This window comes from Lissotriton vulgaris, chromosome 4_1 (genome assembly GCF_964263255.1).
Source record: "Lissotriton vulgaris chromosome 4_1, aLisVul1.2, whole genome shotgun sequence".
In the NCBI taxonomy this organism is placed as follows: domain Eukaryota; kingdom Metazoa; phylum Chordata; class Amphibia; order Caudata; family Salamandridae; genus Lissotriton; species Lissotriton vulgaris.
Window position 1 is genome coordinate 1,657,305,922 of NC_141691.1, and position 23,100 is coordinate 1,657,329,021.

Sequence of the window (23,100 nt, forward strand, 5' to 3'; positions counted from 1 at the left end):
ACAGCCCTGTGCAGTGTATACAGTCTTTTCTCTAAACATGCAACAGTCAAACTTTTGTTTCCATTTTGACAATGCAGGTGGCGTGTCAGACCCCCAGTTTTGCGCAATGTCACTTTTTGCCGGTGTAAGACCCAAAGTAGCCCAGGTTTTCTCTGAGGTGTTAAGGTCAGTAGGCTCCCATATGTTAAGGAGGCAACGTTTTTTTCAGGGTGCACGTTTTGTTCAGGACCATCCTAAAGGTCCGATGTATCACTTGCCCAAACTAATGAATATGGTTGCATTCCCAAAGGATGTGCATAAACATGCCTACCTGCCCACACCCTCTATGACATTCACTCCCGCCTTCTCTCCCCATATGCAGCAACTGTGGTTCTGTGATATAAATCCTATGCAGGATCTTGAGTTGGATCAGTCGCAATTGGGCAGAGATACCCACCTCCCAGGGGGATGCCACCGCCTCCCGCCACTCATCGTCATCTATTTCAAAGATGTCTGCCACCCAGTGTTCCCTAAGTTTCTCAAGGGGGTCAGGGCTATTGTGTAACAGTTTGTTATATTTAAGGGAGACTGCTTTTTCCAGCAAGTAGCCATCCAGGAGTCTGTCCTCCAGCGGGGAGGAGTCAGGGAGCGAAGTGCCCTTTGGTATAGTCGCATAGAGGGCATGGTGGATCTGTAAGTTCAGGAAGAATTCTGTGCCCGCCATTTCATATTGCTGTTGTAATGTCGACTACCTCTCCCCTGGACCAAAGATCACCTATACATGATATGCCAATTAGATACCATCTGCCAAAACCCTTGGAGGTTGGCCTAGTTGTTCCGGGTCCCACAGAGGGTGGGAAGAGTTAGTCTATCCCTCCAACCCAGACTTTTCTGGACGTTGTGCCAAATCCTTACCGCATGTTTGGTTGGGCCAGTGAGCTGCAATTTTTTGCGGGGGGAGTGCAACGATACATTAAAGTTCCCGCCCGGCAGGAGCCATCTATCTGTGGCTTATCCTGGTTCATGGAGGCCTCTGTAAGTGGCTTGGTTAATGGCTTCAATTTGAGCAGCCCAGTAGTATTTTTTAATATCTGGGAGGCTTATGCCACTATCATACCAGTTGAGGACCAGTTTTTTATGTGCTATGTGGGGTCTCGAGCTCCAGATCAGTTCCCTCTGAAGATCCTCAATTTCCCTAAAATAACTGGCTGGCACTGGATTGGGCGCATTTTGCAATGTATATAGGAAATGGGGTAGGGACATCATTTTAAATAAAGTTGCAAGTCCAAGGAGTGAGAGAGGCAGTGTCCTCCAGGTGGCAATGTCCCGCTGTAGCCTCTGGAGAGGCGGATGTAGGTTTCTCGCAAAGTGTAATTTAGGGTCAGGAGTAACAACAGAAGGTGAATTCTTGAGAGCCTGTTTGAGGTTGGTTGTGGTGTCAAAGTGGAAAGTGTTGAGGGCCACTGTCCATTGGCTTTTTAGAGACTTTGTTCCAGCTGCGGCGTGAGGTGCTGGTCAGCTTGTTGGCTGCTGTGATGGTGAAGTAGATGATTGAGTGGTCCGTCTAGGTTAACTTAGTGACCTGTCTGTACTTGACTCTATTGCTGGCTGTGAAAACAGGCTTGAGCGTGTGAACTGCCTTGTGTGTGGGGTTGGTGACTAGTTGGGTGAGGCCGTTGTTGTTCATGCTTTCAAGGAGGTTGGCTGAGTTTGCACTGTTAGGGTTGTTAAGGTGAAAATTGAGGCCGCGGAGGAAGATGTAGTATTTGGTGCTGATGACTAGTGGTGCAATGAATTCGGAGATGGGGTCGTAGAAGTCGAGGCTTGGTCTTGGAGGTCGGTAGGCGAGGGTGCCTCTGATGGTGGTTTAGCCATCTGTTTTGAGTTGGAAGTTGAGCTGTTCTGCAATCGGGGTGGTGTAGTCTTTGGTGGTGTTGCAGTGGATGGTTCCTTTGTAGATGATGGGGATTTCACCTCTGCATCTGTTGATATGGTCCCGGTGTGCTATCTGATCAGTCTTGGTCCTAATGATTCCTAATTCCCTCCCACACCGACCCCCCAAACTGGACCTGCAGTTCACTAAACACTTTCACAGTCAAAAATTAGAACACATGTGACCAGCATCAACAATAAGGATCGCCTTTGTGCGGAACCTAAAGTACATTTAAAGTGGGACCCTCTGAGAGTAGTGTGGGGAAGCTGGCACAAACACAAACACTATGATGGATTGTTTGGCATATGGTCACCTTAGCTCAGAAACAATTTAAATATGCTTGCTATCCTGGGCCAAGAGATAATTTATATTCCTTTTCCATCCCAACACAGAAAGCGTACTGAAATGCACAGTAATCCTGCCTCGCACCACCACTGCCTGATGGTGGAGTACTAGAGACACCTAGGTGTTTGCATGCAGCATTGTGAATGGCTGGGGGCTTCCTGCTTCCATTGAAGATAAGAAGCCCCGAAGAGAACGCAGGAGAGGCAGCGGGCCAGCAGGTAAGTGTGCTTTTTATAAAAAAAAAACCCTGCTCCTCCCCCTCTCCAACCCCCCCCCCCCCCTCCCCCCTTCCCCACTGCTGCTTACCGGGAGCAGCCGCGGATGGGCTTCACCCTAAATTCGGCCCTACATTCAGTCTGTGCAGATATTACTCCAGTGTTTCACCAGATACTCGTATTTCTATGCTTGCCCCAAAAATCTGAGGCGTGCCAGAGACACAAGCACAAATATTGGAGGGCTGCATAAATTGCTATTATTCATTTACTACTCAAATATTCAAGGAAGTGTGTTTTTGAGAACCAGCACAAGGGAGAATGAAAATACGGCCCTGGAATATGTGCAATACAGTTTTGCATGCCCAGCAGAGGCAGGGGGCATTGACAGATGGGAAGCTTCAACAAACCGAACACCAGTGGTACTGCATGCTGGCGGGAGCCTGCTGCATTATTGATGGCCCTTTGTTGACGATACATTGTTGAAGATTGTATCGCTGAAGCATGAACGCCTTCAGCAAGGAATGCACTCAGCTTTTAGCTTCACAGAACAGGTTCACGACAGATGAAAGTGCATCAATGTATCAGCAAGGCCTGGTTACTTTTTATATGCTACTATAACCTTGTCTAAACAGCCAAATGGCTCAGCCCTTCACAGCAAACGGCGCACTAGGTCACAGCATTTAATGGTCAACAATTGCAACACCAAAATTAGCAAACAGCCAGAGGAAGATTGATTGACAGATTCGTTTGTTTTTTCTCTCCCTTGAACTCACCTCGAACGGCTTCTAAGTAGAGAAGGAGTTTAAAGGTCATTGCACATATGAGAAAGATATGCTCAGTCTCAACATAACACACACGAATGAAAACCTATTTCAAAAGTAAGGCGGGCCTCGTATAATTCACATAAAGTCCAAAGATTAAGTATGAGTCTACCACGATCCAGCCTTCACTCTGGACACAACCCTTAATGTATTTTAATTTACTAAAAAGAAACACAGCATTATTAGGTTATACTCATGAGCATCATTACATGTCTACTACAATAATAAATGCGATGGTAGGTTTCTAATGAACATACTCGTGTGTGCCGTTCTTTATTTTCTGGTAAAGGAAAATCAGGAAACCAGGGATAAAAATGTGGTCAGGCTACTTTGAAAGGAAGGTAGGTTTCCTTCCTCTCTTGACCTGGGAATACCAATCACGACTTGAAGGATACACCTGGGCAAAAACTGAACTTCCTAGCTTGTTTTGTTCGCAGATTAAACACTGTCCTGCCATCGTGTGTGGTGTCTGGAATATTGCATCCATTGAGCTATACCTCAATTGAAGATAGTCTTTCTTTGGTGTAGTTATGCCAAGGATACAAACAGCTGTTTATGTCTAGTGTCAATGTAGAACATAAGGACGCTTGTAATATTTAGTCTACAGAGAGACCTGTCTTCTATGTTGGTAAATAATGTAGACAACTCAATGGACTGAATAATCTGAACCTGTGTTATTACCATTGGTAAGAAATGTGTATGGGCCCGATTCACAGAACTAACCTAAAACAAAATCCTAAACTTACTACTTTTGGTATTAAGACTGTCTTAAGTCTTTCTTAAGTCTTTCTTCAGTCTGTCTTAAGTCTGTCTTAAGTCAAACTTTAGTAAAACTTAAGACAAAATCTTAACTTTACTACTACTAAATGCCTTCTATGAATACCAAAAGTAGTAGGACAGACTTAAGACAAAATTAAGACAAACGTAGGACAGACTTAAGACAGACTTAAGACAGACTTAAGACAAACTTAAGACAGAATTAAGACCGACTTAAGGCAAACTTAGGACAGACTTAAGACAGATTTAAGACAAAATCCTAACTTTACTACTACTAAATTCCTTCTGTGAATACCAAAAGTAGTAAGTTTAGGATTTTGTCTTAGGTTAGTTCTGTGAATCGGGCCCTTCGTGTATGCAAAACCTAACAATTATTATATACTGAAAAGTACGGTTCCTCTATTGACAAAGCCTGCCATTTACTAACCCTATGAGAAGAATTATTTATTTTATTTATTTATTTATTTAGTGTATTTGTAGAGCGCGAAACCTGTCACCCAGAGGGCATCCTGGAAAGTGATCTTTACTAGAAAACCTACTTTCCACAACAGTTCTTTGAGATCACATGCATACACAGGTGCAGAAGGGAGGGTGTGCATGTGGGGGGGGGGGGGCTCATAGTGTAAATCCCATGTAAAAACAGGATGTGTTCCAAATAGGAAGATTTTGTTGAGACCTTTTATTAAAGCACTGATGACAGAAATCTTAAAAACATAGACAATGTCTGCTCTGTAGTACAATACAACTGCTGTCAAATGAGTAAGTACACAGATTATTGAAGACTCACAAGATACTGAGTAAAGTCTTGCACAGAGTAAGCTTACACCCTTTGTAAAACAGTAAAGAATGTCTCTTTGACAACATAGCATGAATTTGCAGTTAGTCAAGGTACTTCTTTATGATTGTTCGTAGGGCCCTGTGGCAATTGAAAGTCCCTATTTTTATGATCCCTAAGTGAAATTGCTAAATAGAGTAAGGGTAGATTAGCTTGTACGTCTTTACCTGCCCGAAGGCTGGAAAAATAGAAAAAGAGCAGGTAGTTTGCTATACGGCTGACAGGCCATATCCATGGGATGGGAGAGCTAAACTTGCCGGAGTATTTTGGGACAGAGAGCATCAATTTCAGTAGGGCCTGATACATTTTCCTGGCCACATATGGAAGAAGAGGTAGAGATGAAAAAAGAATAGGCAAATAACCTTGATCAGTTAATCAACAAAGCAGCCTGCTGAGACTGTGGATTTGGGTACCTGGAGGAATAATCTTGAGATTATGTTTTTTTGTTCAAGCATATGAATCAATATTTGGTGTATCACAGGAGTGAAAACAACAAAAAAACGCATACTGAATAACGTCTTTGGAGGAATGTCATCCTAAAGTGTAGCAATTCTGAGTTTGTGAATGCAAGATGGGTCATAGAGTTCCATCCTTACTTGGGATGAGGAAATACAGGGAGTAACACCGACTCATCCACTGTGATGATGAGACCTCTTCTATAATACTTATGCTCAGACAAAATGTAGCTTTTGCCATGAGATGCAGTAACTATGCTTTGTTGATTCTGCTTTGACTTGGTGGATGATAAGGTATTTCAATGCAATCTCAGTTTTTTATAGCTATGTGTACCTAGTGGTATAAGGCATTTTCCTTCCACTACTGAAGGAAACAATATCATATTACCCCAACGGGTATCATCTGGTCAGAACCGAAGGACTAGGAACCTCTGATTTAAGGCCCTCTGGCTCTTAATCTGTTAATGCCAGAAAATGTACCTCTGTATATTGTTGAAACGTTTGCCATTATTGTAGAATAGTCATATGACCATGATAAGGTGTCCTTTGCCTCATGGCAGAACACCTTTTGTGTGTCCTTCTGAAGTATGGTCTATGCTGGTATAAAATTGTCATGGATGATATTGTGTCTGTATCATTCTTGATTTTGTCTAGCACCTCATCAGTTAGGTGCATAAAGAGAAATTCTCTACCAAAAGACCTGCTTAAGAGGTGCATATGAACCTTAGTTCAGTGTGTAGTGTCAAACCTGACACTATGCATGACTGTATAGTAATCGGCTAGAAGCCTGCTGCACTCTCTCCTGCCTTGGAATGGAGCTTTCTGCCATAGGAGAGTGGGATGTGATCTTTCTGACATAGATGGAAAAAGACCTAGAACTACACTTAGTAAGGCTGAGACAAACCCACTACTATGAATGAATGCCATTGACTTCTCTGATCTTTGCCAGAATTCTCGGCATAAGGAGAGTCTGGGGAATGCACATATGAAGGCCATTTTTCAATCCAACATCAAACTCTACCATAAGGATATGGACTCCCTGTGAATCCAAAGAATAACTGGTTTTCATCTGGTCTTGAGGGGAGGGGAGTCTGTTGAAGAGTCAATAATTTGTTAACACTAGCTCTCAACAAAGGGACTTGATGTTGACAATACCCTCAGTGCCAGAGAGTATCAGGAGCATGATGTTCTGTAAAACCCATCCCTGCAGGTCTAGAGGCAAGAGAAGTCAGTGGCCCTTTGATTCCTCAGGTAGAATAAGCCAATGGTACTGTTCATTGCGATCCTCACCATTCTGCATCTTGCCAGCTGTAGAACAAAAAACAATCCTAGAAAGACTGTCTTTAGCACTTGCACATTGAAATGGAGGGACCAATATGATTTGAGCCACAAAGGCTCTGATGTACAGTTCTCCGCTTTGATCCCTAGACCCACAATATGATGAGCTCGTGGTGACTGCAAGCTGTGGACAGGAAAGGATGATGGGGCATCTCATAAAAAGGTCAGAAGTATGGACATATAATCTCAAGGTAGGTACCATGATAAGCAGTTCTAGGATAGGCCTGGACTAGTCAGCCAGTTCCTTGTACCAGTTTTCAGCCAGGTGGAGTGGCAGAACACATGCAGAGCTTATAATGTGCCTGCAGTCACTGAATCATTTGGCATTACCATGCTGACATGGCCAGAGCTAATGCAGTGATCCAGTTTCAGGTTAATGTTTTATACTTTCCGTAGACGCAGAAAGGTTATCGCTAGAATGGTGCCCAGGATGTCCCCACATAACTGCATCCTGTTGGATGCTGGATGGGAGCAAGGATGATCTGATTTCGTTTACTTTACCAAACATTGAACAGGGCTCTTAGGATCAAAGCTCAGTAGGATTCTGTTTCCTTCTGTCATGGTACGGGTGTCAGAAAATCATCTGGCAGGGATACCCACAGAGAGGCCCCAACTGGGACCATAATCTTGGGAAGGGTGATGCTGCAACGGCTATTAGACTGAACAGCAGTGATCCAAACTGACAGAATTGGTCTCCTGCCATAAAATGAAGGTGTTTTTGTTTCTGCAAAACATGAAACAAAGCATTCTGCAGACCCACCAAGCACATCCAGTCACTGCTTTGAACAGATGCCAGTATCTGTACCAAAGTCTGAAACTTCATAGCAGAGAAAATACCAAATTCTGATAGTAGAGATCCGAAGTAGATAGAGAACTGTTTTTGTTACAGAATGATAGTGAGAGTGGTGTCCTTGACATACTGGGCCAAGACCAGCTCTATTGCTCCTAAAAGCAGGAGCATATCGATCCTGACCTCTTGGACAAGCTATTGTGATGGCTTCAGGAGCAGAGGTGGCCTGGACAAGGGCATTTCTATGAGCTGTAAGGGGCTCACCAAATAAGAGGTCCCATGAGGTGGTAGTTATATGCATTTATTGACAGTAAAACATACTAAGCATTCTCCTCAAGGAAGTGAAGTGGACTTCCTAAGATGACCCGAGAACTGTGGACTTCTTTGTGCCTGCTGGTGAGAGCTTGTTTCTCCTTTTGACATGTTTCCTCTTTATTGTTGGTTGCTATCCGAGGAAGAGGAGAGCCTGCCATTAGGTTTAAGCAGAAGAACAAGCTATTCATGATAGACTGCAGGCATTCACTGGCTGGAAAAGGGTAAGAGACAATGGAGGTAGTTCTTGCATGGTACTCAGGGATGCTCATCCAACCGTGACAGTCTTATAGTGCTGGATAACCTTGTGAATCAAGGTATTTAAAATGTTCTTTCCATTAAAGGGATTGGAAGGTTCATGTTATTTGCCAGAGTCCCCGGATTTAAGATTGGAAGATAAAAGCCACAATTGATGGTGCAAGACATACCAGGGTCCATGTGTTAATATCAACGAGATTTCAAGACATCAGCAGTATTTCTTTTGTAGCCTTATTTCCAAGGTAAAATATGAACATATACCCTTCCTAGTCATAGGCTGGGAAAAAAGAGATGTACCTGTCAAACCTATGCAACTGTCTTGACGACATTGCCTTTGGTCTGTCTGAGAATGAGCAAGATAAACGGTATATTTTCTGGCCACATGTCTGGCTAACCAGTCCATATGGAATGATGATGCCCTACCTCTTAGCGAAGTGGCCATCACCAAAACAGGCAAAGCTGGGGTTTCCAGGAGACAAAGATAAGATTGTCTTTGGAAGCCTGGTACTTGTTGTCTATGGGTGCTGAAATTTCCAGCTATGACATCGACTTCCTCGAGACCTCCTGGACTCCATGAAGACCTGAGGTTTCAGTGGAAACGTTGTTGCAGGCATCAGTATTACAAAAACAATGGTTTCTGCTAGGCCAAACAGGTCATAAAGCAGCAAGAGCTGTTGAGTTACGATAGTATTTAAACACTATGCTTATAGCATTAGGCATATAGAAATAATTGATGCCCTAAGGAGCAAAAATAGACAATTTTACTGAATATATACGTGGGGTCACATACGGGCTTTTCCCTAGTATAAGATTTATTATAACTGATATAGCAAAGCTTTTTTAAAATAAGAGATATAGTTCAAGTGCTCACGTAAGAGTGAAGACAAGCGTGATGTGGCAAGTGAAGGTTACTTTTAAAATATATACATTGCATTGACAACATAGACAAAAACTCCTGTTTGTCATTTTTAACAGTAAAGGAGTTTTTTGTTGTATAGAGGTCGACTGCGTTTCGATCTCACTGATTTGAGATGATCATCAGAAATCACAAAGAAATGTGAGCATGAAGAATATGAATAATCCAATGGATATCGCGGGCACGTTTAGGAATTTAACAACCGTGGCATGTAATTCAAGAAGGCGGGGAATCACGCGTAGTCTGTGTCAACAGAGTCACCTTTTAAAGGTGACAACCTAGATGGGGAGGACAAATTTGAAAAAAACAGCAGTGGCAACCGGATCCTGGGCAATCACCGCGTAGTCGATGTCAACTTCAGCTTATGTAGTTCCAGACCGCATGAGTCGGTCGAGTTCTCTTGGGACGGACAGCTGCTTCGGGGAACATCACTTACAACGCATTTTTTACAACGCACTACCATTACATCGCAACCATTACAACGCAAACCATTACAACGCATTGCGCTGGGGGGTGCTCTAGGATAGGGAATATATTTAATTTACTATCCAACACCTTCCCTGCTATCCACGGGGACTGGAGTTGGAATAGTAAATTAAATAATTCACTATCCAGCGCCTAAAAGCATTATGCGTTGTAATGGACTGCGTGGTAAAAACCGCGTTGTAAAGGCATGCGATGTAAAAGCATGCGTTGTAGTGACACCAATCCGCTGCTTCATCTCGATCCTACGGCTATCTTAACTCAACAGCTCTTGCTGCTTTAGGACCTGTTTGGCCTAGTATTGACCATTGTTTTTTCTAATACTTAGACTGCCCTAGATTCAACTGTCGGGGTTCCCTTGTTTTTCAAATACACCTGGCAGGCATCAGAGCATATGCGCTTTAATTCTTTGGCAGGTATACTGTGGTTTCAAAGGCTAGGCTTTCCAAAGCATTGGCAACAACTGAATAGTAGCACATGTTTGGATGCCGGCCTTTATCGTATCTGGAATCCATCTTGAGGTCAGAATCTTGAGTCTTGAAGAGTAACCATTTGCAGACTAGTGTCATCTAGGCCTGGGGGAGTTGCCTTCCCAAAGACCAAGCAATTAGAAGCAGATCTGGGACCAACATATGGATGTAGCCCAGTGATTCTGGCTGCATGGGTCTGGTAGTCTGGAGCTGTAGAAATAAGTGGGATGATTAGGAGCTGCAATGAGGCTCAGGGCTGGGATAATCTCCATGGCCTACAGCTTTGCACTCATTGAGGCAAATCGTACACATTTGTGGGGAGCTGAAGGGGTCTGGAAGAGGTTTGGCAACTCCTGGTCATGCTTCTACTGGTCCCATAAAGCAAATGAGTCTGACTCCTCTGTCAATAATTTAATGATTCATCACTAAGGTCCCCAGGGGAGAATCTTGAGACTACTAGGTGCTGAGAAGGGAAACAACGGGTATGGAGAGAGATTGCTGTCAGTGCACTGTGAGAATTGGTGCCAATACAGTTTTTCCAGAATCTGTATCAGCAGTGAGAGTAGTGAGGTCAACAGCTTTGGGGGGAATGTGCCAACTGTTCCAGGGAAACAAAGCTGCTGTTGTCCTGTCTCCTAAGTGGCTAGCTTGACTGGAGCCTGTATACCTTACATCACTGTGTCCGAAAACTGGGGAAGGCAGGTGTCCAGATCTTTTTCTTGCAACAAGGTTCCCTGCTCACTGACTTGTACCCTGTCGCTCAACTACCACCTGCACAGCATGTAAGCAGGCAGTAGCGCAGAGAAGGAGCAGAAGTTATGAGATGGATCTACCTGGTCAAACTTTGACTGTGAGAGACTACATCTTTGGGACGAGTTATGGATCAATAAAAGGTGCAAGGGAGCGAGACTTGCATGAGCTCTTGACACCTGAGCCATCCAGCAGCTCAGTACAAAGGAGGTGGACCCAGTTGTAATGTTTACTGGTGGATTTTGCACGAACACTTGGGCTAGTAGCTGGGCTCAACTTAAAAGTACTGTGGATTCCATGCAGAATTTGGAGCAGAAGAGGGTTTTCACCATAGTGGTCTTCAGATTATCCGTGTGTGCAATCCTTTTCCTGGACAATGACAATTGAATCTCACTGAAATATGTTGCTCAACTTCAGGGGAGACATGGTTATACAAAAAGGTACTTTAATCTTTCATGGGTTACCAGCACCACCATTGTTGTGACTGTGAGAGTGACCCCTACATGGGTGTACCATGGGTAGTGAGCTTCGCTATCTCACTAGTACAAAGGGTGCTTAGGACCTTGCCCAGGTGTGAACACCCTGAACTCATCATGTTACTTTTCTTCCTAACAATGAATTTGAATGTCTCCTGCAGGTTGGAGCACCCTTTCTCTGCATGGAAGCCGGTGGGGGTTGGAAGGGCACAGTACCAAGGGTAGCACACACAGAGCAGATTTATATAAACATGAGAGCCAACGATTATGCTGGTTAGCTGCTATAAATGTGCGGTGACAAAACATTCACAGCCTGCAGCTAAATAATCCAGAGCTAAAGTGAAAGGGGACACAGGCAAATACAATAGCAGTGAAAGAAAAAGATAATGGAGTACCGTGGCAAAGTCTACATTAGAAAGTCACTGTGCGAGAAAGATCAAGTCTCTAATTAATCCCTTTCCTGGGAGGCCAGGCATATGCAAGGAAGGCGGAGCCACTGCCCGTAGTTCAGACATGAATGCATGTCACCAGCACACAAAGGTCTGAATTCAAAACATTTGAAGTAGATTTTGGTAGAGCCACTTGGCGGGTTGATACCAATTTGAGAATGAGAAAAAGAGAGGGTGAAATAGTATAAAGGGAACTGTCTTGAAAATAACCATCAGCAGTTTGTGGCATGGCCCACACAAGATGAAAGAGAGGGCAGGTGCTAAGTGGGCATGACAATGAGAAGAGTAAGTCTGTGTGGGTAAGGACATCTTGTGAGTCTAGTGCACAGACACGGAAATTATGCGATTATTAGGATGCAACCTTCCTGCATAATTTTGGACTTGCTGCACTTACCACAACATCTATCATCTGATGCATAATTTGCAGATTTAATAAACGAAATGTGTTTGTACCTCAGACAGATCAAGTTACTAATAACGCTGCCACGTGTTGCAGCTCAATGGAAGACCCTTTCCAAAGGCTAACTGCCTTTCTTTCAGTTGCTTTATTTAGAGCTTAAATTCATACTAGTGATGTATACATAATGTCCAAGCACAGTTAACATTTGTAAAACTAAAAAAAACAATCAAGTAATTTTGACACAAATTGTGTGGCACACTACACAACACAATTTACCTTTTAATGCCGCATAATTTAGTCAACTGTGCCACACAATTTAGTCCTCTTCCGCCACATAATTACAGTGACCTGGTTTAATGGAAGTGACCAAGTAGGTAAAGAAAATTGTTATAGAGAGGTGAGACGGACAAAACACATGCGATAAGGGTAATCAAAGCCCTTCTGGTCAAATATGGATATATGTGGAAGAGATTGCGTCTGTGGTTTATTGCGTTCTTCCAGTTATGCTTCTTGCATCATTTATTTATGTTTGGGTGTGCTCTGCTGTTCAATGACAGTTAAACACAAAATAATATTCCCATACAACTTAATGTTTCCTACTTACGAATGGTATCAGCAGCAAACACACAAACGGCAGACAAACCTTTCTTTTCCTAGGTATTGGCTCATCGAACATAAGACTGCTCGCTTCGGCCTCATCGATGCCGTCGTCAGCCTGGGCCTGTGGACGGAAGAGCCTGAAGCCATCGGCAGACAATGGAGGCGATGGGGTGGACGGGTTGGACTGATCACTGGGGGCGCTCCAGCTCCAGTATCCACTGCTGCTTGTACTGGAAGGCACACACCCCCCATCTTTCCAGGAGCCATTCAAGCCCTCTGCAAAGGCAACAGAGAGAAGTCACAGGAACAGATTAGCCTTTTTTTATTTCAGAAAAGTTTTAATTAGGATTTTATGCATACGGAAAATACAGGTGAGAAATAAAGCATTTCATCCAAGGGGTGATACTGATAAGCTGTGTGAAAGACAGCAGTATATCTCATAATGAATGAGTGTTACATATCAGTGGGCAGAAGGTGTGAGTATTATGGTGTGAGGTTCGGTTGGCTAATGTTGGTGTGGTGAATGGGTTGGATTGCTTGCTATATGAGGACTGCACGGTAACTTACTTGTGTGTCAGTGGGTGTGGAGTGAAAGAAAATAGAGAGACAGGTAGAGAGAAGAGAAAGAGATAGGGAAAGGAGAGAAACAGGAATAGTCAGGAGGTGGCAGGAATGTCGGCTGTGGAGCTGGGGGTAGTGGGGGTGGACTACAGGTGGGGTGGAGATGGGAGGAGGGTGGAGGCAGGGAAGTGGCTGGGAATGAGTACTGTTATGTTATGTTAGTGGCATTAATAGAGTGCTAACTGTTACCCGAGGGTGTCGTGGAACTGTGTGAAGTCCTACCGGGGACTAAAGTGGAGGGAGAATTGTCAAAATTAATTAATAAAAAGCTATGTTTTTAACACCTTCCTGAAGGCCAGTAGATTGTCATGCATCTAAGGTGTAGTGGGAGACCATTCCATGCTTTGTCTGCACCGGCTACAAAGCTTCTGCCACCGCAGTTGGCTTTTTTCACAAAGGGTACCGGCAGCATTTAGGGTTCTGAAGACCCCATGATCTTTTTGGTACATACCAACAAAATAGCTGTTTTAAGTAGTCTGGCCCAGCTCCATGAAGGGCTTTAAAGACCAAACATACGGCTTTAAACTGGGTGCGCTTCTTGATCGGCAGCCAGTGAAGTTTTTTTATCTCAGCTAAAATCGAGGCGAATTTTGGTGTACCAGTAAGAAGCCTGGCTGCAGCATTCTGCAGGATTTGCAATTTGTTCATAAGCCCTTCCTGGATATTAAAATAAAGACTGTTACAGTAGTCCAGCCTGGACATTGTTAAGGCTGTGATAACTGTTCGTTGAGTGTCTTTGGACAGAAATGGCATTATTTTCCTACAGGATCTAAGGATGTACAATGTAGATGAAGTCACTGTATTCACTTGATCCCTAAAGCTAAGTTTATTGTCAAACAACACTCCCAGGTTCTTCACCTTCCTGCTAGGAGTGGGAAGAGAACCCGATGCGTCCGGCCAGCAGTCAGGGGTCCAGAAGTTGGGGTTGTTGCCGAACAACACAATCTCCGTTTTACTGGAGTTGAGCTTAAGGCAGTTTTAAGACATTCAGATCCCTACGGCAGTCATTCAGTCCTGGAGCCGGGACGCAGCATTGGTTTTGGGGATAAATTGTTAAACAGTTATCCAGTTTGGTCCAGATTTTCATCTTATTCTGTGGTAAGGATTTAAGGTACGTATTCAGTGTGTTAATTGTACCTCTGGTAAATTTAACCTATTCCCACCAGGTGTGGGAGGACAGTTTGGACGAGTCCTTCCGCTCAGTAAGGATGACTTTGAGACCAGTTGTGACTAGTATATCCCACAAGATTTGTTTTTTTTTCAGTGCTTGTTTTGCAGCTGGTGGGAGGATACATAATGTAATGACCGTTAAGTCCAGTTTATGCGAAGAATTTGTGATATGGAGTCACTGATATACAGCCAAACTTTTTTAGTGAGGGAGCATTCCCAAAGCATGTGTCTTAAGACTCCTTTTTCCTTCTCACAACTCCAGCAGGTGTCAAAAGGGCGAAGGCCTAGTTTACAAAGTTTGGATGGGGTCCAGTGGGCCATATTGGCAATCCAGTAGTGGCATTGTGCCAGTGAGGGGGTTCATGGACGGCAGTCCGGTGTTGACTCCTGGGAGTTGCCAGGATCAGAAATTAGGGTTTCCCATTTATCTTGGATGGGATAGGTTAGCGCAGAATTAGTGGGGGAGAGGAGAGCGTATAATTTGGATGCCACATGTCTCCCTTTGCTGTATGTACTTAGTGTTTTGGGTAGGTTGGGAGAGGCTGGTGGTTTACATCTGGCTATAAGTGATTTAATTTTTAAGAAGTGAAAGAAATCCATATCATTGCAGTCGAATATCGCTTTGAAATGGGAGGAGGATATGTATTCTGAGGGGGTGGTACCAATATCTCTTACTGATAGTATGCCCTTTTGCACCCATTTCTCTAAAAATAGCGTTCTGCCTTCTACTTTCAGGTTTTCGTTGTGCCATAAGGATACTAAGTGTGAGTATCGCATTTTGTTGGGTAGTTTGTTATCAATTTTGCATAATGCCTGTACTGTGCATGAAAGTATGTTAGCGGAATGCTCTGTTCTGATTTTCTTGATAGTTATAAGAGATGCAAGGGGTAATGGTTTAGCCAGTTCTTTTTTCGATGTTGAGCCAGGAGGGGGAAGTGTTGTAGTAGATAGAAACCATTGGGTTCCCTGTTTAGCTAGGAAAGTGTGTTGGTATCTCCTGTAGTCTGGTAGGTTTAAACCCCCAAGTTTTTTTGGCACCCTTAGTTTCTTTAGAGCAATTTTGGATTTTTTGGATCCCCAAAGTAACGCATCCAATGAAGGTATCAGAGCGGTATAACCAACTTGTATACTCTTCAAGGGGCCTTCTAGTGATTGATGTCAAAATAGGTTTAAACCCCATCATAAAAACGAATACTCTTGAAACTTCATAGCTGGTGAGTGGTAATAATGTAAAACTGGTGAGAAGACAAGCTTTTTTCTGTACGCAAGATGGCCCCATTGAAGGAATACATGAAATAAGGCACATAACACAGTTTTATCAATGCAGGACACCAACTGTAAGTACAGTTTTAAACACACACTATCTACAATAAGGAAAATACCCTCATTTGCCCTTTTCGTGCTTCCTTTTTTAGACCGCTTATAGTGACAATCCAAAGTCTGTGTTAGCATGCCATTTCTTAGCATAATCTCAGAGTTCAATATAAAAGCAGAACACCTTTTATTTACTCAACTAAAAATGATATCTGCCTAAAACTGGACTCTAAAACCTCAAATTATTATTCATGAACTCTGCACTCAGAACTCCAGCACACAGAATTCAAAGTGGTTCCACTTTTTGGAACCTCTTTAAACTTTTCTGCAGGCCTAAATAAGTCTATGCTCATATAAAGACTCATTTATGCCTTGGTAGGTAACGCTAACCTGGCCCGAAGGTGCTAGACCACATTAGGGAAAACAATGAAGCAATATATGAAGATGGAAAGTTACAAAATAAAGGGAACCGGGATAGCATATATGCATAAATGCAAACACATTAAATTGCAAAACATCAGTCAATGATAATCAAGGTATCAATGAAGGAGTCGTTACAATAGGGTGGACATAAATATGCAGGGATACGCAGTAAGCTGTAACCAAAAGGAATAAAATAAAAATTAACATGGGAGCAAAAATGGAGTATAAGCCACCAGGGGCTGTATTGTACATTGTACAGTGAAAACAAAGGATCCCTTTGGGTAGATTTCAATACAAACTAGTCATTCTTATCACTTGTCACACACCAGAAATTAACACACTCTCCACTTGCCTTTATGCCACACTTAGAGACTGAACCATATGTAACCGGGGAAAGCCACTGCAAAGTTTAAAATTTCACATTCATTTATTTGTCATATAACAAAATGTATCCTTAAAAAGAGCGACCAAACACATCATATGCTTGATATCTCAAACTTCATAAAACACAATACATTAAAAATTTATCCAATACAATATAAGAAATAGAGTGTAGAAAAGAGTCAGACACAAACAATGTCTTAACAACTTACACATCCGTCATATAGTGATATCAATAGCATAGAAATCAACATTTTATAATTTGCCTCCTTTAATCAATGCCAGATCGGCGGATTGTGTACTGAAATTTGGCGTCCACGCGTTTCGATGGGTCAACTTATAAATCCATCTTTCTCAAGACTAGTATTTTAGACTCTCTATACTTGATACACAAATTCGTACGGTCACCTGCTTCAATAACGTATTCTCCCTTCATTGCATTATTAATCATCTGTATCTTAGGGATGTTAATTCAAGCCCGGGATCGTTTAGATAAAATCCCAGTAATGTAGCTCAGAGCTATATATGGCGGCAAACCTGGTGGAAGTAGTGGAAGCAGGGTTTCAAAACAACTTTACTTATGTTGCGAAAAGGTTTTATGTTCCTTTGAAAGAAGATGATAATGGTAAAATTCGTTATCTCGCTGATCACAAATCCATTTCAAATGATTGTAGGAGCTAGAATCTTGCTCACGGTCACTTTAATAATTAGGGTCTAATTTCCACAATCCTGCACAGCTCCTACGTACGTCATTTCCTTCCGGATAAAACAGCATTTGTACCCCCGGGGCACAAAGGGCTTGTGCGCATGAATTGTGTACCCCGTGGCACAGCGGTATTACAGAATGGGGCCGCAGAAGCTGATGTGTCCCCTTCTGTAATACTGATAGCACTGGGCACATGTAGCAAAAGTGCTATCATGAGAGGGCATTCTCTCATTTGTATGAAGGTGAGGCCTCATGCAAATGAGGAAATCCCTTTACCTCTGCGCCCGCCCCGTATTACCTAAGTGGGTTCAGAGACAAACATGCCCGTAGGTCAGGATGCGAATTGAAAGTGCACCACAAAAAGGTGGCACACTTTTAGTGCACCTTCTAAAGGCAGCTTCTGGAAGGGAGAAAAAGTGGATTCATAGACCGCCCAGACATTCGTGGGCAAGGTAGCAAAGGTCCAGGGATTCTAAGGCTTGAACAACGCTTAGATAAGCTGTTTTTGTAGGTGAATGGAGACACACTCGAAGCTCTGGACCTCTTGGGCTTCATGTAGAAATACAGGTTTGAGAAGTGGTGAGTGTGTACTCCATAGAGAATCACAAGAGTTCTTATCAGGATTAATATATTAATATAAGAACTCTTGTGATTCTCTATGGAGTACACACTCACCACTTCTCAAACCGCCCGGACATTCCCCTGCAAACGGATGCAGTCACTCACTGCACCCATCTACAAGGGAAGATCTCTCTCCCCTCTTCAAAGTGCAGGTGGCATACCGCATGCACTATGAAACTATTTCACTTGACCCCAGGGCAGCACGAATTTGCCGCTGCCTAGAGATGCGTTTTGGCGCAAACAGCGAAAGTGCGCCCTATATATATTATGGCTCCATGTAGACAACAAGAGATAAGGAGAAAGGTTGTGACCTTGTGAGGTTGTTTGAAAGAAGACAACCTCAAAACTAAGTGGAAAAGAAAGAGTAGTAAATACAGGGAGGCAGGAGAATTGTAGGCATGAGAAGGAGTGGGGTAGGAATGGAGGGGGAAAAAGACAGAAATAGGACCTGAGGGTCGAGTGTGGAGAAAGAAAAAGAGAAACAGAAAAAGACAGAGAAGTAGGACGTTAACAGAATGTATCAAATTTATCTAGAGAAGAGGTCTCTCTAGAAAGAAGTTTCTTCTGGGTCTTCACAGTAATCATAGAGGAGGTAGTTCATAAACCAGGGGGAAGAGAATGCCAAAATCTGATAGCATTGCCAGAAAAGGATTGCACCATTGAGCATTCCTTCTTGAAAACTAGAGGTTTTAGTAATCATGTTTCTCAGCCACTTGCATGTTTGATGCCCAGTGATGTGAGGAGGGGTGTAGAAGATTGTGGATATTCTCCATGCATAGGAGTAGCTTGCGTTTATAGATAGTTAATGCAAACATATTAGCCCAGGAGTAATATAGTCAAACAGAAATTGCACCCAAGGAAAGTTGAGCAGTTCATAACTAACCTTGAAATCTATCACCCTGATCATTTCTCATAGCTGGCCAAAATCCCACATCTGTGCTTAGCTTACTTGTGTAAACTCAACTTCCTGCACTGGAGTCATGTTGTGTTATGTTACTCTGAGTTATAAACTACCTAGCCTTCCCCAAAAGAGCTTTCCAGCACTAACATAAGAGAGCTAGACATAATTACAGAATTGAAAAAGGCAGATCTTCAACTGCTTGTGAAACCTGTTAGTAGAAGTGCAAAGCCTTAGAGAGTAAGGCAAAGAGTTCCAGAGTATAGGCCCAAGATATGTAAAAGAAAGACCTCAGTCTCTCGCCAAATTAAATCGTGGGATCACCGATAAGTTCTGCTTTTTTAAGTGAAAAGAGCAATTAGGGAGATAATTAACTGGGGTGTTATTTGTGTCATGGCTTTATGTATATATCACAGTGCTTTGAACTTAATACTCTTGTCAACAGTAAGACAGTGAAGATTGCAAAGCTGAGTGGAAACAGAGACATGTATAGGGACGACACATGAGGTACAGTTGAATTCTGAATAATCTTTAGCATCATCACTAATGACTTAGCAGACCCACTGATCCCAAAATACATTGGCAGAATATAGGCGGGAGAAGACCAGTGCATGAACAATTGTCCTTTGGGTAGAAATAGGGAGAAACCAATGGATTTTTGCTCTGGCATCCAAAAGAGCTAGCAGACACCCTATTTATTTGGTAATCCATCTAAAGCTTTCTGTCCAGCTATATTCCAAGATCTCTAAAATCATTTTTGGAGTAGGACGAGGCCCAAGACTTTTGGGACACTTAAAAAGAGGTTGTTTCCCACCACAAGAACCTCTGTCTTACTGCCATTAAGCTTTAAACTATTTACCCCGTCCACTGTACCACAGTAATAAGGCGTGATCTGAGATCGGGCAGTCTGTTGTTATCATCTGTGGAAAGAGATGTGACAATCTGCGTGTTGTCATCATACAATAATAAAGTATGACCAAAAAAGCATCCACAATATCTGCCAAAGGGCGGATACATAAATTGAAAAGCAAAGGCTCAATGAGAATCCTTGCAGGACTCCGAAAGGCAGCTGCCACACTGTGGAAGCGTGTGGGTTTGAGATGTCCTGGAAGGAACTTTAATGCAGAAAGGTAATACCATAACTGATCTATATAAACACACAACAAAGGGTTATTTCCTCTCTGCAAAAATAAAAACAACTGGTAAGTAATTAGAGTAAAAAGGCTGTTGATCGCTAGGAGGAATATAGGGGTCATAGGCCACTAAGCAAAATAAAACAATCAAATAGGTTTCTCAATGTAGGGTTGCCTATTCTACAGTTAGGAATGGAAAAACTGTGAATTGGGCAGGAACTATACGGAACGATGAGCAACTACTACCTGCAATTCAAAAAGCGTTTTTGGTTATTTACACCCTGCAGGAGAGGGGGAACCCGAAGGACTCTGGCAAACCAGATTACTTAGGGTAACCGATTTCTGCACTTAAATTTAACCCATGATGCAGTACAGGGAAAAGTTGAGAAATAAACAAATTAGGACTCTGATGAACACTTATTACTGAAATAACAATATAATCTGAAACCTCCCATCGCAAGGTTAGCAAAAGACACAGAAAAATCTTTATACAGCACCCTACAAGTGGTACAGCCAAATTTGTACGCAAGTATTCACAATGAAAATGCAGTTCCCTCTCTTTCCACCATTACCCCTAAAGCCAGGTGGCACTGGTGCGTTTTCAAGAGGCTAGGTAATGTGTAAGAAGGATAGCAAGGGACCCCTTTTATCATGGAGGCCGACACCACACCTTAATTTGCATCCAGAAGAAATGTATTGATCTAGTGATTCACTGGTCCAATGGACCGAAATGCAGAAATCACCTGGGCAAGAGGGCCAGACAAACTGTTCAGTGTTTCTTCCAGACAACTATGTCAGAGAGCCATTACATTCTGCAATTCCTCTCCCCTTGGGCATTCCCTTCCCACAGAAACAAGCATTGGGATAGCAAATAGGTCTCGCCTTTGGGACCTTATAAGTGTTTAGCCATGCAACAGTTGATGTTGTTGCACCAAGGATATTGTGCTGCATAACTTAATACTTATAAGGTCCCAAAGGCGAGACCTATTGTCTATGCCAGTGCTTGTTTGTAGAGTGATACATGTCACCCTGCAATCGCTTCAGAGCACTATCCTGCCAGACTGATGCAGAGAATGACAGACGCTGGCTTTCACAGCAGAGAGTTGCCAAACTGGAGGGGTACAGCGGGAGGTAATTGAGCAGGCAACGGATGTGTTTAAATTCTCCTGTGTGAAAAAGTATGGAGTGCTTAGTAGCTGAAGTAGGGGCTGTAAGACCTAGGGAGCAGTATATTTCAGGCAGGAAAACATAAACTACGTTAGGTCTTTCCTTCCTAATTCCCGGCTCGTGGCTGCTGTGGTGGGGGCAGCACCCTGTGGCAAGTGGAGCTTGTGGGTATCTGGCCAGGGCTACAAAAATGTTTCTATAACCCGTTCCTAGCCCTCCTATGACCCATTAAATCCCATGCACTGCATGGACGTGGGTTGTATAGGACAAAAGGAACACTTGGAAATCAGGAGGGAGGCTCATCCAAGGGGTCCTTAGAGCACCCAGCCATGAGCACGAGATCTGACCAAACAGATGCTAGAGAAGAATCAGAAATCTTGAAGGTCCAAGGGAAAGATTATGCCTCGTAATACATGGGCATCCAAGGGAATTAGTGGGTCCAAGAAGGAGACAGGGCTATATTGTATTCTTGAAGATTACAAAGAAGGAAGCCTGTTAAAAAGTTTATAGAATAAGAAGAGCTTCACTAGACCTCATTTATTGGAGCCTCACAAGTGGATGGCACTATCATATATGAACACACATCCCTCTGGCCATCAAAGGAAGCTAAATTCCTCACCATGATAGAATCATGAAAGAGACTGTTGAGAAGAGAGAGGTCCGGTGCACAAATGCAGTCAACTCAACTACCTTAGTCATTAATATAACTCATCAGCTGCCAAGATATCGGAGAATAGGAAAATTCTAATATACCCCGTACCTCACATTTAAAATGGGAAAGTCACCTTACTGGAAGGAAAGAAGGGCCAGAGGGGGGCACCAACGCCCCCAAGGAGTACACAGATACCAATTTGCCCCATAGTTAAGTAATTACAGAACATTAGAATCAATCAATCAATCAAGAATTTGCAGAGCGCACTACTTAAGCGTGAGGGTCTCAAGGCGCTGGGCGAAAAAAGGGGGGGCACTACTGGTTGAACAGCCAGGTCTTGAGTAGCCTCCTGAAGGTCAGCAGGTCTCGGATCTGTCGTAGGCTCAGTGGGAGGGTGTTCCAGGTCTTGGCGGCGAGGTGGGAAAAGGATCTGCTGCCGGTGGTTGTTCTTCGGATGCGAGGGACGGTGGCTAGGGCGAGGTCGGCGGAACGGAGCTGGCGGTTGGGGATGTAGAAGAAGAGTCGTCTGTTGAGATAGGCTGGGCCGGTCTTGTGGAGTGCCTTGTGTGCGTGGATGAGGAGTTTGAAGGAAATCCTCTTGTTGACGGGGAGCCAGTGCTGTTACAGGGATTCTGCGCAAACACAGAACTGTGCACAAAAACATAGGACCTCAGTGAATTGGGGTGTGCCAAAACTCACCTTAGTGCCCAAAACACCCTACCAGATTAGCAATCAGTGTCACAATAGCTCTTTGTCCTATAGCAAATAAAACAATGATTAGACAACCTAGAACATGCGACTTAGGACCATCTCAGGAATGGTGGGAAGTGAGAACACTCTTTTGTTATACGTTCATGCCAGTCCACAACAGGAGTAAAATAGAGACACGATAAGGTTAAAATGTTTATTTTAACGACGTGATCTCAAGCGCAGTATTTTAATCAACATAAGCATAGATATGATTAAGAATAATATGGTCAGCATGGTTACAATTCCATAAAATACAAAAGGAGGAATCATATTACAATGATAGTGCAAACAGGTGATAAAAACGCCTATTTAAAGCACCCTCCCTATCTAGGAACTATGTATTATAAAACTATAGAAGGTCTCTGGAGTATTATTTAGGGGGACCCCATTTACCTGTCCGCTCAGTAAGTATAAATTACATCAGGATCGGTTATTCTCTCTGCATGCCTTCAATCTTCCAAGTGTGTTCAATTCTGGCAAGTGTGCTATGATAAAGGCACTAGAATTCTACTCGGCTTGCAGCTAGCAAATTGTTGTGTCTAGATGTGTTATACGAACACGCCGAAAAACAGGTTCGCACGTTATGATAATCGTGGAGGCTCAGCACTCACTGTACAGCCTGGGGACACGATGTATGTCTAGAGATATCGAAAAACAAACCT

At 43.1% G+C, this 23,100-nt stretch overlaps 1 protein-coding gene across 1 annotated transcript in view; it reads right to left on the reverse strand.

Moving 5' to 3' along the window:
* ZNF704 (zinc finger protein 704) overlaps window positions 1–23,100 on the reverse strand; it is a 580,699-nt gene that overhangs the window by 132,336 nt on the left and 425,263 nt on the right. The window contains exon 4 of the mRNA XM_086966998.1: window positions 12,646–12,878. Within this exon, the coding sequence (XP_086823124.1) occupies window positions 12,646–12,878 (233 nt within the window). The remainder of the gene's footprint in view (window positions 1–12,645; window positions 12,879–23,100) is intronic.